Genomic DNA, 21,911 nt, shown 5'->3' on the forward strand with positions numbered 1-21,911 from the left:
GCATTAAAAGTTCATATATGCAGTAGTAGCTAAAGTTTTCTTGCAACAAGGCGACAGTGGCTGATCTCATGCAACAGAAGCAGTAGTAGCTAAAGTTTTCTTGCAACAAGGCGACAGTGGCTGATCTCATGCAACAGAAGCAGTAGTAGCTAAATTTTTCTTGCAACAAGGCGACAGTGGCTGATCTCCTGCAACAGAAGCAGCAGTAGCTAGAGTTCTTCTACAACTACAGTTTGCTTTCTATAAACTCCATTATGTCTAGCTAATTTACTTATTTGATTGAGTATGAATTCTAAGTACTATATATGATTTGATTTAGTATATGAATCTGTTATGATTTCTTCATATGATCATTGTTTGTGTTTATTATTAAAAATGAATATGACTGATTGATAGATTGTTTAGGTGGCCAACTGAATATATTTTTTAACTCAATCTAATGCTAATAAGGGTTAGGATATCCGTAATTGTTAAATAATTTCTTACACAAGTAGAGAACGTGAGACCTTGCGGAGGGATTCCGTAAAGCAATCGCGTGTAAACACAACAATAGTAAGTAGACCGAGCGTAATGAGTCTAACTACTAAGATTAAACCTAAATTCACAGACCATAAAGCATTCGACTGAATTACATCTTGTTAGCATACCTCAAGGTGGTTCATACGGATAGACTCTGGCAACTAAGCGTACCTGTTGTCTAGTGGCTTAAGGGATTTTGGAGATAGCTAAGCGTATTTGTTATCTTACGGTTAGTAATAATCTATGATTAATGATGAATGGATGAATATACTACTTTGATGAATATTTAGTTACTAAGAAGGATTCCTCGATCATCTCACTCCATTTTGCTTGCAATCTTAATTACTTCTCATTGCTTTATTATTTATTTAGGTTTTGAATCTAAAACAAAAACCCCCATTTGTGACATTTTTGACAACTAAACTCCCTGCTCTTCGTGGGAACGATCGATCCTTGCTTCCATTATATTACCATCTAATTGTGTGGAAATAAGATTATTAATTTGTTGAGCCCACGACACCCGTCAAATTTGGCGCCGCTGCCGAGGAGCAGTCGATAGCTTTAGTTGTTTCTTTTAGTTTAGTTTAGTTTTTTTTTTCTTTTAGATTTTCTTTTTAGTTTTTAATTTTGTTTCCTAGATTTTTGTTTTAGGTACTTAATCTCTGGCATCAAAGGATTGGGATTCCCCCAGGTGCGGAATTCAAACTCGAAAGGAAACAGTACTAAAAGCACGTCCAAAGTTGCAACAAGAACCTTCTGCAGTAAAGATGGTTAATACAGACGACGGGGGAAATCCTCCACCACCTCCACCTGTGGAGAGGAAGTTAGGAGAGTTGACATCTCCATGCTTAGATTCGCAACCACTGTGCATTACAATCACTAACCCAGTGGAGCTGAAGTCGAATCTACTTCATCATATACCAAAGTTCAAGGGACATCCAGGTGAAAATCCAAATCGACACCTTCAACAGTTCCAGAACACAATGACAAGTCTGAGGCATGCAGCCGCAGACATAGATATGGCTATGCTACAAGCCTTCCCGTTCTCATTGACAGACTTAGCAGAAGAATGGTTGTATTGTCTTCCTACAGGGAGTATTACAACATGGACTGAGATGAAAAAGCTATTTCTGGAGAAATATTTTCCTGCTTCGAAAGCGACATCCGTTCGTAAGGAGATTAGTGGCATTCTACAGATGTCTGGGGAGTCTCTATATGAATACTGGGAGAGGTATAAGAAGTTGTTGGCAAGCTGCCCACACCATAATATATCCTCAATACTTATCATTCAATACTTCTACGAAGGATTACTTCCAGAACAGAGGAATTTGATTGATGCGGCTGCGGGTGGTTCACTTACTGAGAAGACAATCTCGCAGGCAACCAGTTTGATTGAGAGTATGGATTCCAATGCTAAGCAATTCTACACCAGAAACAACTTTAATGTCAGAAAAGTTAGCGAGATAGGAGAGTCTGCACAGTCAGAGCAACGGATGAACAACATAGAGAAGGTAGTACAACGAATGGAGGCAATGATTATTCCTACTTATGAAGAAGAATCTGAACAGGTGAATGCTATGTTCCCTAATCAGAGGCCAAAGTATGATCCCTACTCTAATACTTATAATCCAGGTTGGAAAGATCATCCAAATTTTAGTTATGCAAATCAGCAAGATGCAGCTTCTAATCCGTATTGGCGACAAAATGGTTTTCAACAACCACATTTCCGACCACAACCTCCACCTCAACAGCAAACTCAGAATTCTAGCTTAGAGGAGATGATGAAAATGATGATGCAAAAGCAAGATGCAAATGCTCAGCGTCAAGATACAATTCTGCAGAAGCAAGATATGCTATAAAGAACTTGCAAACTCAAATTGGACAATTGGCTACAGACATGAATGAAATAAAATCACAAAATTCGGCAAAGTTGCCATCACAACCTTTCGTGAATCCAAGAGCGAACGTTAATGTTGTAACTCTAAGAAGTGGGAAGCAAACAGAAGAGCCAAAACAACAAGAAAAGTTTAGTCACGACTTGGAAGAGGAAGTAGAAGTGGAAACCGTTCCAAAGGAAAAGCCAACCTCAACTGGCCAACCTAAGGACAAAGTTCATACCTTTACCACACCACCTCCTTTTCCTAGTCGTTTTTCCAAGTCAAAGAAGCAAGCTCTAGACAAGGAGATTATGGATATTTTCAGCAAGGTGCATATCAACATTTCATTTATTGAGGCCATCAGAATGGTACCCAGGTATGCCAAGGTTCTGAAGGATTTGTGCACAAGGAAGGAGAGGTTAATTGCTAATGAGATCACTCAGGTGGGAGAAAGTGCTTCAGCTATGTTGTTGAAGAAGATGCCTGCAAAGTGTAAATATCCTGGTGGTTTTACAGTGCCAATTACTATTGGTGAAAAACGGTTTGAGCGTGCTTTTCTTGATTTGGGAGCTTCCATAAGTGTGATGTCAGCCGATGTTTATGATTCATTGAATCTTGGGCCTTTAAAGGAGACATGGATTATAATTCAATTAGCTAATAAGTCTAACATATATCCTAAGGGACTCGTGGAATACGTGTTGGTCCAAGTGAATGAACTAATCTTTCCGGTTGATTTCTTTGTTGTGGATATGAAAAATGGGGACAATTGTTCGTCTACTTCATTACTTCTTGGGAGACCATTTATGAAGACTGCTAAGACGAAGATTGATTGTGATACTGGGACACTCACTATGGAGTTTGACAAAGAGGTTATACGCTTCAATATTTTTGAAGCCATGCGTTATCCAAGTGATATCCATTCCACATTTTCTGTTGATGTTATTGGTTCATTAGCACAACAGATGTTTGATTTGCACAACGAAAATGAACTTGAATCTGTGCTACAAAATAACATAGATATGGACGTCCATGGCATGCCTAACTTGGATGTTGATATTCCCAAAGAGTTTTTTGAAACATGTGGTGCTTTAACGGCATCACAAGAAGTTACCAGAGGTAATATTTCATATATCTCCTTACCTGTAACTGATGAAGTTCCTTTACCTTCTGTTGTGCAGGCACCTAAATTAGAGCTGAAACCTCTACCAAATCACTTAAAGTACGCTTACTTGGGTGATGGGGAAGAGCTTCCAGTTATTATTGCAAAGAATCTCACAGCAGTACAGGAAGAACGCCTTCTTCGGGTTCTGAAAGAGCACAAAACGGCTATTGGTTGGACAATTGCTGATATCAAAGGAATTATTCCATCCATGTGCATGCATAGAATCCTAATGGAAGATGATTTAAAGCCAGTACGTGATGCTCAGCGTAGGCTTAACCCCCCAATGATGGAGGTCTTGAAGAAAGATATCCTCAAATTACTAAGTGTGGGGGTGATTTACCCAATTTCTGACAGCAAATGGGTTAGTCCGGTGCAAGTGGTGCCTAAGAAATCAGGTGTCACTGTTGTTAGAAATCAAGATGATGAACTTGTTCCAACAAGAGTTCAAACAGGATGGTGAGTGTGCATAGACTACATAAAGCTCAATTCGGCTACACGCAAGGATCACTTTCCTTTTCCTTTCATTGATCAGATGTTAGAGAGATTAGCGGGACATTCTCATTATTTCTTTTTGGATGGTTATTCGGGCTACAATCAAATTTTTATTGCACCGGAGGATCAAGAGAAGACTACCTTTACTTGTCCTTTCGGTACATTTACATACAGAAGAATGCCTTTTGGTCTTTGCAATGCGTCTGCCACTTTTCAAAGATGTATGGTTAGTATATTTTCTGATTACGTGGAAAACATCATTGAGGTGTTTATGGACGACTTTAGTATTTATGGCGATTCATTTGATATTTGTTTAAATAATCTTGAACTTGTGCTTAAAAGATGCATAGACACTAATTTGGTTTTAAACTAGGAGAAATGCCACTTTATGGTAAACCATGGAATTGTACTTGGCCACATCGTTTCCTCTCAAGGGATCGAGGTAGACAAGGCAAAGATAGACTTGATTATGAACTTACAATACCCCACTTCGGTGAGGGAAATTCGTTCGTTTCTTGGTCATGCAGGTTCTTATAGGAGGTTTATCAAAGATTTCTCCAAAATCTCAATGCCGATGTGCAAATTGTTGCAAAAGGAGGTTGCCTTTAATTTCAACCAGGAGTGCAAGGATTCCTTTAATAAATTGAAGGAATTGTTGACTACTGCACCAATTATTAAGTCACCTAACTGGAGTTTGCCGTTCGAGTTAATGTGTGATGCAAGTGATTATGCAGTCGGAGCTGTTTTGGGTCAGAAAGTAGACAAGAGGTCACATGTGATTTATTATGCATCAAGGACCCTAAACGATGCTCAAATCAACTATTCTACTACTGAGAAGGAGTTGTTGGCTATAATATTTGCATTAGAAAAGTTTAGAGCTTATTTGGTGGGTACCAATGTGATTGTATATTCTGATCATGCAGCACTGCGGTACCTATTAAAAAAGAAGGAGGCCAAGACAAGACTCATATGTTGGATTCTTTTGCTGCAAGAATTCAATATGGAAATCAGAGATAAGAAAGGTGTTGAGAATACAGTTGCCGATCATCTTAGTAGACTTGTTGTTTCCGAAGAAGCACTTCCTTTACAAGATCGTTTTCCAGACGAAAAACTTTTCTCAATTGAAGAATCAACACCTTGGTATGCTGATATAGTAAACTATTTGGTTACAAGGCAAGTACCTAGTACGATGTCTAACTTTCAAAAGTTAAAGCTTAAGAAAATAGCCAAGCAGTATGTGTGGGATGAGCCCTACTTGTGGAAATATGGTGCTGATCATATTATTCGCAGGTGCGTACCTAACTCTGAATTTCAATCTATTTTATCTTTTTGTCATTCTTATGCTTGTGGTGGTCACTTTGGTGCAAAACGTACCGCTCTCAAAGTCCTTGAGAGTGGCTTTTATTGGCCTATCCTATTTGAGGATGCATATGCTTTTTGCAAATCTTGTGATAGATGTCAACGAACATGCAATCTAGGTGCTCGAAATCAAATGCCCCTCAATCCTATTCTCACTGTCGAGATTTTTGATGTGTGGGGTATTGATTTTATGGGTCCTTTTGTTAATTCGAATGGAAAATTTTATATACTTCTTGCTGTGGATTAGGTTTCTAAATGGGTGGAAGCTAAAGCCACCCCTACTAATGATTCTCAAGTTGTTTGCGAGTTTGTGAAGGAATACATTTTCTCTAGACATGGTACACCAAGAGTAGTTATCAGTGATAAAGGCTTGCACTTCAAGAAATCCTTCCGTGCTCTCCTCAAGAAATACAACATTTACACACAAGATTGGTACGCCGTATCACCCACAAACTAGTGGGCAAGCTGAAATTTCAAATCGTGAGATTAAGTCCATCCTTGAGAAAACCGTTAACACCACACGAAAGGATTGGAGTTTTAGACTAAACGATGCATTATGGGCGTATAGAACAGCATACAAGACGCCAATTGGTATGTCTCCTTATCGATTGGTTTATGGAAAAGCTTTCCATCTCCCAGTTGAACTTGAGCATAAGGCTTTATGGGCAGTAAAGATGTGCCACATGGAGTATGACAAAGCAGGGAAACAAAGGCAACTACAAATCAATGATCTAGAGGAGATACGTAACGATGCTTACGAGAGTGCTCGTATATACAAGGAAAAGACTAAGCTTTTCCATGACAAGATGATTTCTCGAAATAATTTTGTTGTGGGACAAAAAGTTCTTTTATTTAATTCTCGTCTTCGTTTATTTCCTGGTAAGCTAAGGTCCCGATGGATTGGACCTTTTACTGTTAGTAATGTTTTTCCTCATGGTGCAGTTGAGATTACTAGTAGTAAAACCGGGATAACATCCAAGGTCATCGGCCATAGATTGAAGCCATATTACGAAAACTTCTCTACTGAGAAGGTGGACGCAATTAGACTTCAGGATTTACTCCCTCTGGAGGAGTAGTAAGGAGACTGCCCAGTCGGGCTGACGACTTTAAACTAAGCGCTGAATGGGAGGCAACCCATAGGTTTTGTATTTTCTATCCTTTTGTTTTTAGTTTTCATCTTTTGCATATCATATTAGGATTTCCCACCTTGACTTTACTTAGGATGAGTCAATTACATTGAGGAAAATGTAAAGTTTTAAGTGTGGGGGAGTCTTTTGCATATAGAGTTTTTAGCCTTTTTGAGTCAAAATATTCAATTTTTTTCTGTATATATTTGAATAACACCTCCAACTTGTAGAGATTTTAGAGTCACTAGCATACTTCTAGGTATGTTTACATAGAGATTCTGACCGACATAACTAAATTTGGAAGTGTTAGGGAACTACGTTCGGATTTCTTACGAATTGGAGTGTTAAATAATGGATTTAATCATGCCGGTGATGCAAATGAGGTGCAGGGAGAAATGCATTATTAGAGTTGTTGATCAATCATTAGTGGAGACTACCCATTTTCATATCAACCGAGGCATATAAATGACTAAATAGCTTTCTTTTGAGTGTGTGTCACCGCACGTTAATTCCGGGTAGAATGGTGAGCTACCCAACCTCCCACCAATAGAAGCACTACTTTTGATCTCTTGAGTGCTAATTTTGTCAATCATGAGGGTGACGTCTATAGATGAAAACCACCTTCTTGTAGTTTGATTTGCATTTAGCACCATTCTCTCTCTCGCCAACGACAGCTCCATAGAAACACACCATCATCATCAACAAGTGGAGCGACATCAGAATCTACAAGGGAAGTTGAAGACGTTTGAGGTTTACAAGCAACAATTCAAGGAAGAGCAAAAATTTCATATCCAAGTAAAAGCAACATATAATGAGCGGATTTTTATATACATGTTGAAGACTTATTACAAGAGCAAAGAAAATCAAAAGATGATAATTATTGAAGTTTATGATACGAAGACATTACAAGTTGTGAAGATCAAAGTGGTAACATACTTCTCACATGGCCATGTTAATCTTATTTCATATTTATTGTTTTAGTTGCAATCTCTCTTCAAATATATATATATATATATATATATAAATAATAATAATAATAATAATACAAAGAGATTTGCATTTAGGTTGTTATTTCATCAATAAGGCCATGTGGAAGAAAAACATATAAAGAAGTTTCAAACAACAAGGAAATTGAGGAAAAGAGTTACAAATTGTCAAAGTTCCGCGAAGTTCAAGAGTTTATCATCAATCGTTGAAGACTGAAGACCGAGAAGATGAAGAAGACAAGCTAAAGACTACATTTCTATTGGATGCTGTGAGAGTGGTGCTTTCGTCACTGCCGATCGGATGTGAAGGTGGTAAGTACTCCCATCCTTGCTATAGTGGTTGATTTCCTTTCTTAGAGATCATCAGAAAATATTTTTATTTCCCTCGATCTTGTGGAGTCTCCAGAAATAATTCGGAAGGTTTCCTTCCCACTATTCAACCTGTGTAGGATTCTCTCTTCATTCCTACTTGCACACATGTGAGACCCATAAAAAAACTGTCTTATTGAGTGCAAATATCATAAAATCCTTTTAAGTGAGGCAAAAGTCGAGGCGAAATGCTTATTGATCGCTCTCAAACACGCGTTCTCTCATTATGGTGTGGTTATTTCTCACTCAAGATTTAAGGATGAATATGTTCTTTGATGTTTCTAACTTCTTATTACTAGCATGCAGAAACTCTATGTCCTCATAGCTCTTTGGATGCTTGGGAAGATGGAACGCTTTGAAGTTGGAGTAGATTTTGTGGGTATACCTCTCGTAAGCCCTCACGAGACTATAACTCGTCCACTAGGGACACCTAGGGGTTTAAAGGCTTGTTGCACATGCTAAGTGTAACCATATCCTCGGCGAAATGGAGTTGTTGTATTTTGTTTTAAGTTAGGTAGTTTGCTCGAGGACTAGCAAAAGCCAAGTGTGGGGGAATTTGATAAGTGCATATTTTACATATATTTAGTGTTAATTCCATGCTAGTAATTGTTTATATTCTTGTAAATTTTTGTACATTACGCTTGTTTTCTCTTATTTTATGTTTTATTAGGTGAATCATCCAAAAGAAGTGAATTGACACTTAATTGTGCAATAAAAGAAGCTAGCTACAAATGGAGAATGGCCAAAGACCAATGGAACTTTTTTAAGTACAATATTTTTACTTTTCATCTTGAAGAGGACGAAAATATAAAGCCAACGGCGAAAGGATGAAGTAATTCCGAGTTCGCATGAAGAAGTTATGAGCAAAACAAGAACTCAAAAGACAAAAGGGCAAAATGGTCAATTTATGGGCAACTACTATTGACACCTCATCAAGTGTTAAGGGGCAGTCATCTCTCAAAGGAACTGCTAAACACAGTCACGTATTTTACAAGGGGTAATCTTATTCAAAACTGAAAATCTCGCGTGCAGTTTCTTCTGCATGGTTATATGTTGCAGCGTTGCTCGAGCGGCTATGATTAACAGCTGAAAGAGATGGGTTCGGTGCCATTAGTGGTAAAGATGATGAACTGTTGTTGTTGATGGAAGTATGATGGAGTTCGCGTCTGTAATAGAAGGAAGCTGGCATGACAGTACGAACGAGATGGTGACTAGGAAGATTTAATGAGGAAGAGAAGAAGTCAAGGACGGTATGGAGCAGATGGGTTTGCTGCCATCAGAGCTGTAGCTAGGTTTGTTTGAGTTAAACAGGGGATATATAAAAGCACTCGAGCTTAGTGATAAAGCTCAAAAGCAGTCGGTAATGATGATAGCAGCAGTCAATGGGATCTAGTGAGATGACGGAGATGACTGATGGTGATTGCATGATGGCATCGGTAATTGATGGAAGACGAGTAGAGAAGAAGACCTCAAGCTGGCAGTGAACGTTGCTTCCATTGTTGGTGACGAGCTCGAGTCTGTAGTCATGAGTGATGGGCTTAATTTCTGTCTCAACTATGAAGAAAAGAAGAGGTGACTGATGTTTGCTGCCATCGATGATGAGCATTGATGATGAAGCGTGAGAAGAACTTGATATGCAGCTGATAACGGTGATGATAAAACAAGGTCAGGGACGTGATTGGATCTGTGATAGTGATGACGCAGTGGTGGTGGTTGTTGGTCGGACATGGTGATAATGGATGCTGCTATTCAAGGTGCAGTTCGAGTAAAATGTATGTTGTTGTTATAACAGAGAAGAAATAGATCAATAGGAGAGCTCTAGCTGGACAAGGAACAGATAAACACGGACCTGAGGAGTTTGATATGCTGTTAGCAAGATATTCGATCAAGAATACAGGATGGAACTGATGCTGCTGCCGTGATTATTGTGGACTCTGTAGGATATTTCCGCGTCCAAGATAAACAAGGAATCATCGATACGCGTTTGTGGAGGTTGGATAATCTTTGGAAGTCAAGACTTGAGCGTCAATTCAGTCAGAGAATGGTTTTGGATTGATACTGCAGCTACAAAACAGCCACCGAGTGATGCTTTTACCGTTAAATTTCAAGATGAATGATGAAGATTAAAGCGCGTTTGATTGTTCGTGGCGGTTTAGAATTGTTGTGTGGTTATCAGATTCGAATTTTCAGGGTTCGATTGCTATAAATATATGTCCAAATTGCAACCAAAAGATATCTCCTCACCCTCACTTTCACGTCCAGAAATTGTTCGACAGAAGTACCCAAAGAGAGAACAGAAGCATTAAAAGTTCATATATGCAGTAGTAGCTAAAGTTTTCTTGCAACAAGGCGACAATGGCTGATCTGATGCAACATAAGCAGTAGTAGCTAAAGTTTTCTTGCAACAAGGCGACAGTGGCTGATCTCCTGCAACAGAAGCAGCAGTAGCTAGAGTTCTTCTACAACTACAGTTTGCTTTCTATAAACTCCATTATGTCTAGCTAATTTACTTATTTGATTGAGGATGAATTCTAAGTACTATATATGATTTGATTTAGTATATGAATCTGTTCTGATTTCTTCATATGATTATTGTTTGTGTTTATTATTAAAAATGAATATGATTGATTGATAGATTGTTTAGGTGGCCAACTGAATATATTTTTTAACTCAATATAATGCTAATAAGGGTTAGGATATCCGTAATTGTTGAATAATTTCTTACAAATAGAGAACGTGAGACCTTGCGGAGGGATTCCGTAAAGCAATCGCGTGTAAACACAACACTAGAAAGTAGACCGAGCGTACTTAGTCTAACTATTAGGATTAAATCTAAATTCACAGACCATAAAGCATTCGACTGAATTACATCTTGTAAGCATACCTCAAGGTGATTCAGACGGATAGACTCTGGCGACTAAGCGTACCTGTTGTCTAGTGGCTTAAGGGATTTTGGAGATAGCTAAGCGTATTTGTTATCTTACGGTTAGTAATAATCTATGATTAATGATGAATGGATGAATATACTACTTTGATGAATATTTAGTTACGAAGAAGGATTCCTCGATCATCTCACTCCATTTTGCTTGCAATCTTAATTACTTCTCATTGCTTTATTATTTATTTAGCTTTTGAATCTAAAACAAAAACCCTCATTTGTGACATTTTTGACAACTAAACTCCCCGCTCTTCGTGGGAACGATCCTTGCTTCCATTATATTACCAGTTAATTGTGTGGAAATAAGATTATTAATTTGTTGAGCCTACGACACCCATCAAGAGCACGCGAAAACAAAGATGGAATTGTTCCAGACGAATTTGTCAGGGAGAAGACATCTGAAGTTGTGAGAAAACAGAAACTTCCCAGTCCTCATGTTTTTAACCAAAGTAAGTGCAAAGTAAGTGCAAAGTAAGTGCACAAGGTTTAAATCAGAATTTAACACATTATTTAAACAGGAAGAGAAGCGGAAGATGATTCGAGAGGGAACTCTAACGGTTGGTCATAACGAGGATGCCCTAACAGTTACGATCGGCCCGGATAAGGGTGGACGTGTCAAGGGGGCTGGCTTTGGAGTGACGACAACCCTTTACTTTCCAAATGGAAGAAAACCAAGACACTCGAAAGAGAATGATGAACTGCGTGAAAAGCTGAAAGCTAAGGAGAAAGAATTGGAGTCTACTAAAAATACGAATCAGAGATTAACAGATAACTTGTTATCTCAAGGAGTCGACAGTGCGAAAATTGTGGGCAACAGTATCAGCAAGTCTGGAGGAGAGGTAAGTGAACTGAGTTTTGATTAGATTGTGTAATTTTTTAAAAAAATTGGCAGACTGTATCTGATTTTTTCAAACAATGTATTCAACTACAATCACAGGATGCATGACCTAGCAACGCCTCCAATCGATCTAAGAATAACATATACGTTAAATGACCTTCTTTTTTTCTTTTGATTGGTATATACGTCAAATGACTCTATAATAATTAAACTTGATTCTGTTGGATAAATTATTCATGAGTATGGTCAATTATTTATTGGATAAACCAAATAGAGACGGTTGGATTTTTATCACTCAAGTTTGAATGATGTCTTGTAAGGGACTTCGCGAGTAAAATCTATAAATGAGTTGATGATCAAAATTTAATTTAATAAATTGGAGAAGAAATTATTTAAGAACTTGCACCTAATCATAAGGTGGCCATATTCTTCATTCTCACGTTCACAAAGCAAGCACCTAGTAGAAGCCACCGGCCCACTACATGAAAAAATCCTTCATAGTAGAATCATCCTTCATGGAGCTTTGATACAGCCTTCATTTGGGACCCTCGTTCAATCATATGGAGCTGGGATAAAGCCTTCATTTGGGACCCTCGTTCAATTGAAGATTTTTCTCGCGTTTTGTTTTTTTACAAAAATTCCTAACGAACCTTCTGATAAAACTACTTAAAAACTTCCCTCTGACATGTAACTTCTGTAATGGGTCCCATGCATTTAGTTTGCAACCCACATCTCTCCGAAACGGTAACCATTTCCCATCGGGTTTTTTCGGAATAAAATGGTTTTAGGGGTGTTTCTTCAGCGGTTTGTTCAGAATTATTCGTTCTTTATTTTTTGGTATCATTTTACTGGTTTTTTTTTCTTTTTTTTTTTGTGTGTGAGACTAATTTTTGTCATCGCATTCGCCCCAAAATCTTGCAATAAGCAACGGAAGTTTTGCATCAGTTACCCCGCATATCTCTATGATGTCCTTGCCCATCATGACACTAAATTTTCTGCTGCAATATCGAGGGGTGCAGTAGGAACTATGATTACTTTCTCAATGCATTCATACTTGGGCGTCATTTTCATAATGACCTCACCTTGCGTGACAGGACGGTTCTCCGTAAGAGTAAAGTAATTTATTAAATAAATCTGAAGGAAACCAACTTAGTGCAATACATGCTACAACTTACTTCACCTCAGCAACATTAGTACTGGACACTCATTGAATCAAATGATTGTCCAGTAACTTATACAGAGATGCTAGTTATACTTTAGCAAAAATCAGAACAGAGAGTGGCTAATCACCCAAATTTCATTTGTCGGGCGCAGTTGCAGTTACAGTGTGCTTCATGTCTGTATGTCTCCGAAGTATGTACAAAGCTAGAATTGGTTGGTATGAACTTTGCTTCCAAATTCCATATAATATTGGGAACTTTAATAAAGTGTCACACTTTGATTTTCCCGTTCAAGAAAGTGCCACAATGTTTTTCGATATATATAGAATACCACTCACGTTACTAATTCCGTCAAGGCCCACGTTACTAGTCATTCATGATTGACTTGGTCAACTTTTGATGCGGCAATTACTTATTTGTCCTCATAATCTCTAATCGTTTATCATCTCTTTTCTATTCCAATTGAATCGATAATAAACAAACAAGAAGAGCTACACCGTTCTTCCTATACTCTTCTTCTTCGATCAAATCAGCAAATCTACAGTTGGTTATTCATCTCGTGCGTCATCACCACCGAACATCTTTCTTCTCAAGTTCTTCTCCTAAATCAAGTGATTAATTCTTGTCAATTTTGTATTCATGATTTCTAAATCGTTGGAAAATTTTGGGGTTTGTAAATTGAGGTGGTTTGTTAATTTAAAAACCCTAATAAATAAAGTACAAAATTAAAGATATGCAATTGAAAAAGATGGAAACCGAGTTAAACCTTATTCAACAGTGACATGGTACCGCTACCTTTGATTTAGTCGGTTTTGGAATTCGGCAGCAAACTTGTCGAGTTTGTGAGGGATTTGAATCAAGTTTCTGCCGAGAAACCAGTTAAGATAGTGATGCTGCCATGGGTATTTGGAGTGATGAATGGATGAGATTAAGTGGTTTTTTAGAGTTCGTGTTAGACAACGATTGATGGGTCAGAGTTTGATTCGGATTTACAGGTAATTCTGCTGAAGAAATTGATCTATAAAAGGAGATAATCATACACAAAAGGAAGTTCTTAATTGCACACCATCTGCTCGACACAACTCCATACAGAGGAGCTTTGGCGCAGAAACAGAAAGGAAATTGATCTAATGAAGACATGGATTTTGTTAAGTATTTGTGTAAACCAGGGGCTTGACTTTGTGTAGTGGCTTTTAGCTTAAGCTGCAGGTTGATTTGGCTTCGATTGTGATGAAGAATTGGTGGGAGTGTATATCTATACTATGGTGTTCGTACATGTTCTTCTACACCAAACTGTAGAAGTATAAGAAACGTATAAGTTAGAAGCTTATTTGACCAGAGAGCTTGATGAGTATTAGCAGAAGTATAAGAACCAACAATCGCGTCTGAGAATGGAGTCTTCTACTCTCTTTCAACTTATGCCGTATATGTGATACAATAAGCAAGTTATGATGAGAAGAGGGACTCCCCTCTTTAAATAGTTTTCTCTAATCCTTACCCATTACGGAAATATAGAGATATAGGGGTTTAACCACGAATCAAATACTGCTAGCTCACCTCGCAGATTGGGATAGATCTAATGCGACAATCTCGCTTCCCTTATCACTTCCGGTATACCAGTACTGTGACATTGATCCAGGTTTTGCAAATAGATGTGTTTAGTTTTGACCACAATACCTATTGGAATATCTTACATTCTCCCACTTGGTCAATTCTAAACACCACAATTTCTGTTTTTATAAAAATTTAGTACTGGATCAAACTTTTAGAAAACCAGGTGGCCACCCTTTCATTTGAAAGAAAACAGTCACATTGGTATTTTAAGAGAGATATAGTTCTTTAACCTTTAGCTAAAGAATTTAGCACCACTAAATTGGACAATGAAGATACAAACATTCAATATGATGCAGGGTCAGTGCATTATCTCAACTTCAGCATTACTTAGAATCTTTAGGTCGTCTTTATACTTTATGGCGGCTATTAGAGTGGTGTAGAAGTATAACACAATTTTTATTGCACCCTTAAATATGTTATCCATAGTGTCCATGCTTCATACAACGATGTATGCAATCCTGATATTTGACTGCTTCCGCGTGTAATAACCAATTACCTAACATCCAGGATGAAAGCTCATAAAACATGGTGCCCACCCATGTTAGGCTCAAGCAAACTTTATAGCTTAAAGCTTTTTAGGCTACTGTATGTTCATGTTCATGACATATATGATGCATTGAAAAGTAACTTAATTAAACAGGGGTTACTTAACTAGACTTTATGCAACAAAACTGTAATACTTGACTGCAACTTAATAAAAACTCATTCAAACCTTGTCGAACCAAACAAAACCAGTTTGTTAATTTCCTATTTAAAAAGAAAAGAATGAAGTATTATCTCCCACTAGAAAACAACAATCAAATCATTCTTGAATTCTTATGACCTAAATGCTCCGTTCTAAGGAAGGAATTGTGAGAAAAACTCCCACTGAAAAAGTGCATTATAACATACTAGACATCCCATGTCCAAAACACAAGAAAAATGACATGATGTACATGTATAATTAGATTCACTTGATCCTTTGATCATCAAAATTAGTTGAAGCACAACTATCAAACTATACAAACCATACAGATTTGATCAAACACATGAACGCAGGCTGTACAGGACTGTCAGTCCATTAAAAGTCCATTAAAATCTAGAACATCTAGAACATTAGTTTTCCACAATGATGATTAGTAATAGATGAATAGTATACAGCTATATAATCTATAAGTACAACACCTTAACATAACAATTAGAAATCAAGGTAGTTCAATAGATAAAACAAATGGGAGAGAGTCCAACGACTGAAAACTTCAAATCCTTAACAAGAAAAAACAAGCTTTCTATAATTTCTATAAGTCAGATTCATGTACATGGTCATCGGACACAGTTCTCTTTAACATATCAGCTGAAATTTGCTTAGAGCAAAATAAAATAAAAAATATGAACCAGACTCACGACTCCAAAATCAGCAACAATCTAGTCCAACAAAAACCAACTTGGTTAATTGGTTAATAATATGCTTGAGGTAACCAAAGTTCCACAGGCGCTAATAAAATGACGTGTCATTTCAGGAGTAACTAATCTTCGCCGAAAACCTGAACTGTATCTCAAAATCTCAAAACCAGTAACAACGCTTCACCAAGTTCCTTTGATTAATATACTCTTGTCATAAATAAAAAACTTCAGTTGGTGATACCCAGTCTCCACCATCGAAATATGAGTATTGTACTAGACTGTTATCTATAATCTTATGAAACCAATAGTTTAGTTTTAGGCTCTAGCTCACTTTATCAGCTCTTGCAAAAATTTAGGCTCTAGCTTTACTGAACTAGCCACTTTGAAACTGAAATTGCAACACTAACTTAATTAAACAAGGATCTCACTAGTTAAACTATCTTCAACTAAGCCAATAAGCTAAAAGCGCGTCACTATTTGTCAAGCAAAAATTGACCTATAACAGTGAAGTGTAAGGGGAAAGGAAGGTAAACATGGATCTTCAACACTTAAAGATGAAGTAAAAACAAACTGCTCACACACAATCTTATAATGACTTTATAAGGCATCATTTAACATCAAAATAAACGTTCTGCATATCAATCTAAGGAAGAGTTTAAGACTGCCAGCAATATCAAGACTTAAAGCATAACTAAATGCATAATCACCAAAAGCAGACACTTGGTAAGACCTAATACTAAGAAGAGAAACCTAAAAAAAATTAAAAACAACTTCATCTAATCAGCCGAAACATTCAAATTTTTTCAACCCTAACTCGCCGAGAATATGCAACAATTATGTCTGGTTCTGGGTCCCCTCTTGCGTGTCTACACCTTCCTTCTTTTTCAACCATTTTTTGTACTTAAAGCAATTTTTCTTAAGATGTCCGTTTTATGACAGAAATAACACTCGATCTCCTCTAGTGTTTTGGGGTTATCTTCCTTACGCTCTGATGTAGACATGGAAGCTTGATCAGTTCCGTTCTTCTTACCAGTAGTCACTTGATTTGCTCCATTATTCTTGTTGAAATTTCTCTTCATGCCATTCCTTTTGAAATTTTTCTTGTTTGCTCCATGGTAAGCTAAGTTAGCAGATTCAGCTTTTCCTTGTTTTTGGCGTTCTTCTTCCATCACATAATAAGCTATCAACTCATTCACAGTCCATTTCTTTTCCTGGGCATTATAGTTCACCTTGAAAGTTTCTAAGGAAGGAGGAAGAGACGCAACAGCTAAATGAACAAGAAAATCAGTACCTAAATCAATTTCTAACTCCTTAAGAGAAATGATAAGCTTTAAGGATGTTCTCACGGACATTTCCATGTCCATCATATTTGAGTGAAATGAGTTGGGTTAAGTAGGTAAATTGAAGTGCCTTCTTGGACCCTGTAAACTGATCCTCTATGTCTTTCAGTAGCTCCTTTGCAGTATCCTTTGTTGGAATTCCGCCTTGAATATATCTCCTATTGAGGACTTAATGATCATCATTTCCATCTTATTAGCTTTCACCCATTTGAGATACTCTGTCTTGGCAGATTTAGTTGCGTTTGGTTCAGGAATCGTAGGCATTTCCTCGGTGAGGGCGATGTCATACACTCCATACATCCCAAAACAATCTCAAGCTGTGACTTCCATTTTTTGAAATTAGAACCACTTAGTGGTTCAATTCCAGTCAAATGTCGTTCAACAATAGTTTCTTCCATAACTGTTAACAGTTCACCATTATTGCAATGGATTAAAAATTTTATTCATTAACAAAATACAATGTTCATTGTATACAACAAAACCTATATGTAACGACAAATACAATTCCATTGAATAACAGAACTTGTAAATCAGTCTTAGGGTGTGACTAAAGTACTTAAGAGTGTATTTAAGAAAAACCAACAAAAGTTGCAAGATTTCCACTCCACGGGACAAGAAACACTATCGACATACGTACACCTTTGGGCAGTACAAAACGACAACTGTTTACCTCCCCATATGCGATAAATATCGCCCATAGAACTAACTTATCAGGATTTGCGTCGATACAAACACTTCATTTCCTTTAGGTAAGGGTTATTTATTTCTAATCAAGACCTATAAGTCATTCTATTCTACCTAGTTCACACATAAAACCACTACACACCTTTGGGCAGTACTAGTAGTTTCATTGATCATAGGTACAACTTGTGATCTTAATGGTTACAACCAAAATTCAAGAAAAGACAATCTTATCCAAGTCAGACACCTTTGGGCAAGACTGAACTTGTAAAAACTATGCACTCTTGAATGATCACTTTACTGGTCATCCATTACCCTATATAGGATAGACCTTTCCTTACCGTTACCTTTTGAAATATGATTTAATTCATCATAAGAACTACTGAGCATACAAGTTAATATACACAATTCACAGTATCATACAATACATACAATAACTATTTGTGTATTTCATTAGAATCAACTGTTAACAAGTTTAACAAGTACAAGTTATACTCAAGACCTTATTAGCCATAAATTCGCATCTCGAAACTTAACTATATTTTCTGTTAACATGTTTTGCTGGTGGATTCAAGTTAAAACTTTAAATGGCTAATCCAAGTGCACAAGTAATCACTATATTACCATCATTCTTATATTCAGTTATATACAAGTTCCTTTCAACACCGAAAATTATAACTTTAAAGAATTTAACCCAGTTGTTTTTAGTATTTCCAAACAGAAACCTAGTATCACCGACAACAACAACAGGAATACACACGAATAGAGATGAATTATATGTAATATAAAACCAAACCCCTATTTCTTAGTTATATATATATATATATATATAAATCGGTAAGCCCAGCATCATAAATCAATTTGAAACCCATTTTATGATCATTAAAATTTGATTAAAATCATCATGCTCAAAAACAAAATCATCCAATACATATTGTCAATCAGGTTTCATGCATATAACAAGCGTATCATCAGGACATGACATGCAACCAGTTAGAGTTTATTCAATCAGGTATTTTATCAAACAACTCGTACGCATCCAGTTTCAATAGAACACCTATAAATAATTCTTTGATTCAGTTTTATGAAAATCTTAACACACAAGACATAAATCAGATTCTTAATATAGGGCACAACCTAGCTCCTGATACCAGTGTAGGAAAATCTATACACATCACTTTAGACCAACCATATATAATAAGGATTTTTCCAAACATTAAGATCATGATTTAAACAAAACGTATAGGTGAGAAGCTTACTTGACCAGAGAGCTTGATGAGTATTAGCAGAAGTATAAGAACCAACAATCGCGTCTGAGAATGGAGTCTTCTCCTCTCTTTCAACTTCTGCCGTATACGGGATGCAATAAGCAAGTTATGATGAGAAGAGGGACTCCCCTCTTTAAATAGTATTCTCTAATCCTTACCCATTACGGAAATATAGAGATATATGGGTTTAACCACGAATCAAATACTGCTAGCTCACCTCGCAGATGGGATAGATCTAATGCGACAATCTCGCTTCCCTTATCTCTTCCGGTATACCAGTACTGTGACATTGATCCAGATTTTGCAAATAAATGTGTTTAGTTTTGACTACAATACCTATTGGAATATTTTACATATAGTTCCCTGATACACCTTACAATTCACTCGCTAAATCTGCATATAATTCATGTGTCTTATAATTTAGAGCACTTGCATTCCGCCAGCACATTTGTGTTTCGCTGGATTCAACCTATTATTTGGGAGTTCAATCCATAGTTCCTAGGTGGACATGCATTCGTATATACACTTATTACTTAATTAATTTATATACTCACATAATATGAAGTATTTGTTGCAACAAGATGAAACACGCTCCAGTATATTGAATTCACGAGTACGTACGCGCATAGAATGATTATTTAAATAGTTCACGTTCACGCAATATATTTGCAAGAATTTAAAGCATTCAAATACACAGGGTATTCTAATTTATAGGAATTGAAGTGTTTAAAATACATACAATATACGGAGAAATCACATACAAACAAGGAATCTACAATCTACAATTAATATACAAGTTTATCTATAAATTACGGGGACATATAGAGTGACTCAATGTATATATAATTTCATGGGTACATCTTATAGTTTTCGTATATATTTCGTTGCATAAATTTTATTTGACTGAACTAGATGATATTTCAATGCACTAATTTCACATAATCATCTCAATAATTTCTTCCTATTTTGTATTTAAGTTTATTTTCCAAAATTAGTTATAAAAACCCAAGGTGACCAAACTTGTGGTACAAAAACCACACTCAAATGTCGGGATTCATTAAAACTCCATCTTAAACTAAATTGATACAAAAATCCAAAATTTTAAAAACTTGATACAAAAACCCCAAATTTCAAAATTGGTTTCATCAAATTTTATGATGAAACCAAAAATTGGTTTCGTCAAATTTTATGAGGTTTCATTAAAATTTTGTTTTTTGGGGTTTTTGTGTTACTTTTGTTTTGGCGGGTTTTTTGTGGATGGATAGTGACACCTTGGGGGTTATACCTCGCGGACCATTTATTTTCTGTATAATATTTTATTTTATTATTTTTTTTGGACTTGATAATATCTATGTGAAAGTATTTTTAAGTTATTATAGAAGCAAAAAGAAAACAAAAAAAAAGTCATTAAATTACTGAAGAACACAACTGCCTGATATTCATTTAACCTTGACAAAATACCAATGATATCGCATGACATAATCGAGCTAGGGAATTTATAAAACATCAAATGCCTGAACATGTTTCTTTTTAAAGAATGCGAAATTGGGGGATAAAAAAAATAATTGGGGGATATTGATTACTTCCCCCAACCCATCGTGTGGGCTAAGGGGTGATTTTTGGGTATGAAAATACTAAAATACCCTTTGATTAATTAACAAATATTATGAAAAGACCATTATACCCTTTCTCCTAAAACATAAAAAAATCAAATAACCAAAACATATCCCCCATTCTCTCAATTCACTACCGACACTCTTAGGTTTAGGTTTTGAATTATTATTTTTTCATCGTTCTTCATTGATTCTTCGTCGATTCAAAAATTTCTTCGTCGATTAACCTACCCAAATCATAAAAAATGCCTCTACGAAAGAAAACAAATGCCCAATCGAACTCAAAATCGATTGCTCAACAAAAACAGGAACAAAGAATTGCTAAGATTGCTCAAGAGCAAGAAGAAGAAGATTCGGAGTTTCAACCTCTCGCGACCATGGATTCTGTGAGAAGGTAAGTGATTTTAAACTACTTTATGAGTGTTTAAATCGATTTATAGCAATGGGTTTAGGTTAGAATCGCGAACCCTAACTGAAATAGTGGAGTTTCAGTGAGTACCGACACTGAAATATGTATGAATACAGTGCCGATTTTGTGTTCCGGCATTTAATCTTGGATGAATGCAATGCCGTTTCCAACCCCACATTCACCTGAAACTGAATTTTTCCTACCGGCATAGAATTTGGGTCGAAGTCTATGCCGGTTTTTAGTACTGGCAGTCTTTAATAATAATTCGTGTATGCCGGTAGTGGACTTAAAACATACATGAGAGTTTATGAATTTGTCACCAGTACCGGCATAAATTTTAGGTTGCATTATATGCCGGTTTTGGGTACCGGCATTCTTTTGTAATAATTCGAGCATGCCGGTAGTGGACTTAAAACATACATGAAAACTTAAGAATTTGTCACCTATACCGACACCGATTTTAGGTTGATTTGTTTGCCGGTACAAAGTTACGGCATGGAATTGATTTATTTCGAGAGTGTCGGCAGTAGTCTTTTGATATACAGGAGAATTACATATGACTACCGGCATTCTCGATAGTCAATGTTCACTGCCGGAACATTTAACCGGCGTGGTTAGTTTAAGTAAGTCAATGCCGGCACAAAAACTGAAAGTGAGTTGTCTCACATTCATTTCATGTGCTTATGATATAGGTCAAAAGCCAAGGAAGCTAGCAAAAGAAAAACTAAAGATACGGTCAGTAAGAGAAGAAGGAAGGACGGTCTTGATACTCCTCA

General features: G+C 36.7%; 1 protein-coding gene across 4 annotated transcripts; it reads right to left on the reverse strand.

Annotated features, from left to right (window-relative positions):
- Nucleotides 1-12,697: 12,697 nt before the first annotated feature.
- Nucleotides 12,698-19,590, reverse strand: LOC113319340. Of its 4 annotated transcripts, none has more exons than XR_003345383.1 (3): nucleotides 19,105-19,590; nucleotides 13,623-14,937; nucleotides 12,698-13,429 (listed from the first exon to the last, which is right to left on the reverse strand). XR_003345383.1 is itself a non-coding variant. In XM_026567604.1 (3 exons), exons 1-3 carry the CDS (start codon nucleotides 19,401-19,403, stop codon nucleotides 17,365-17,367), a joined length of 360 nt encoding a protein of 119 aa, XP_026423389.1. In that variant the 5' UTR covers nucleotides 19,404-19,590; the 3' UTR covers nucleotides 16,220-17,364. The 4 variants fall into 4 exon arrangements, 1 of the variants encoding a protein (XP_026423389.1); XM_026567604.1 differs by lacking the exons at nucleotides 12,698-13,429; nucleotides 13,623-14,937 and adding an exon at nucleotides 16,220-17,564 and having other exon boundaries at nucleotides 19,105-19,191; nucleotides 19,331-19,590; XR_003345384.1 differs by lacking the exon at nucleotides 13,623-14,937.
- Between the last annotated feature and the right edge of the window lie 2,321 nt (nucleotides 19,591-21,911).

The sequence above is a fragment of the Papaver somniferum genome, chromosome 10 (genome assembly GCF_003573695.1).
Source record: "Papaver somniferum cultivar HN1 chromosome 10, ASM357369v1, whole genome shotgun sequence".
NCBI classification, from domain to species: Eukaryota; Viridiplantae; Streptophyta; class Magnoliopsida; order Ranunculales; family Papaveraceae; genus Papaver; species Papaver somniferum.

Bases quoted from the DNA above. Each gene is read 5' to 3' on its own strand.
- LOC113319340 (XM_026567604.1), bottom strand. From the start codon at position 19,403: ATGTCACAGTACTGGTATACCGGAAGAGATAAGGGAAGCGAGATTGTC. The intron at 19,192-19,330 runs GTGAGCTAGCAG...CGTATACGGCAG, and splicing joins AGATCTATCCCATCTGCGAG to AAGTTGAAAGAGAGGAGAAG. The intron at 17,565-19,104 runs GTAAGCTTCTCA...AACTGTTAACAG, and splicing joins TCATCAAGCTCTCTGGTCAA to TTATGGAAGAAACTATTGTT.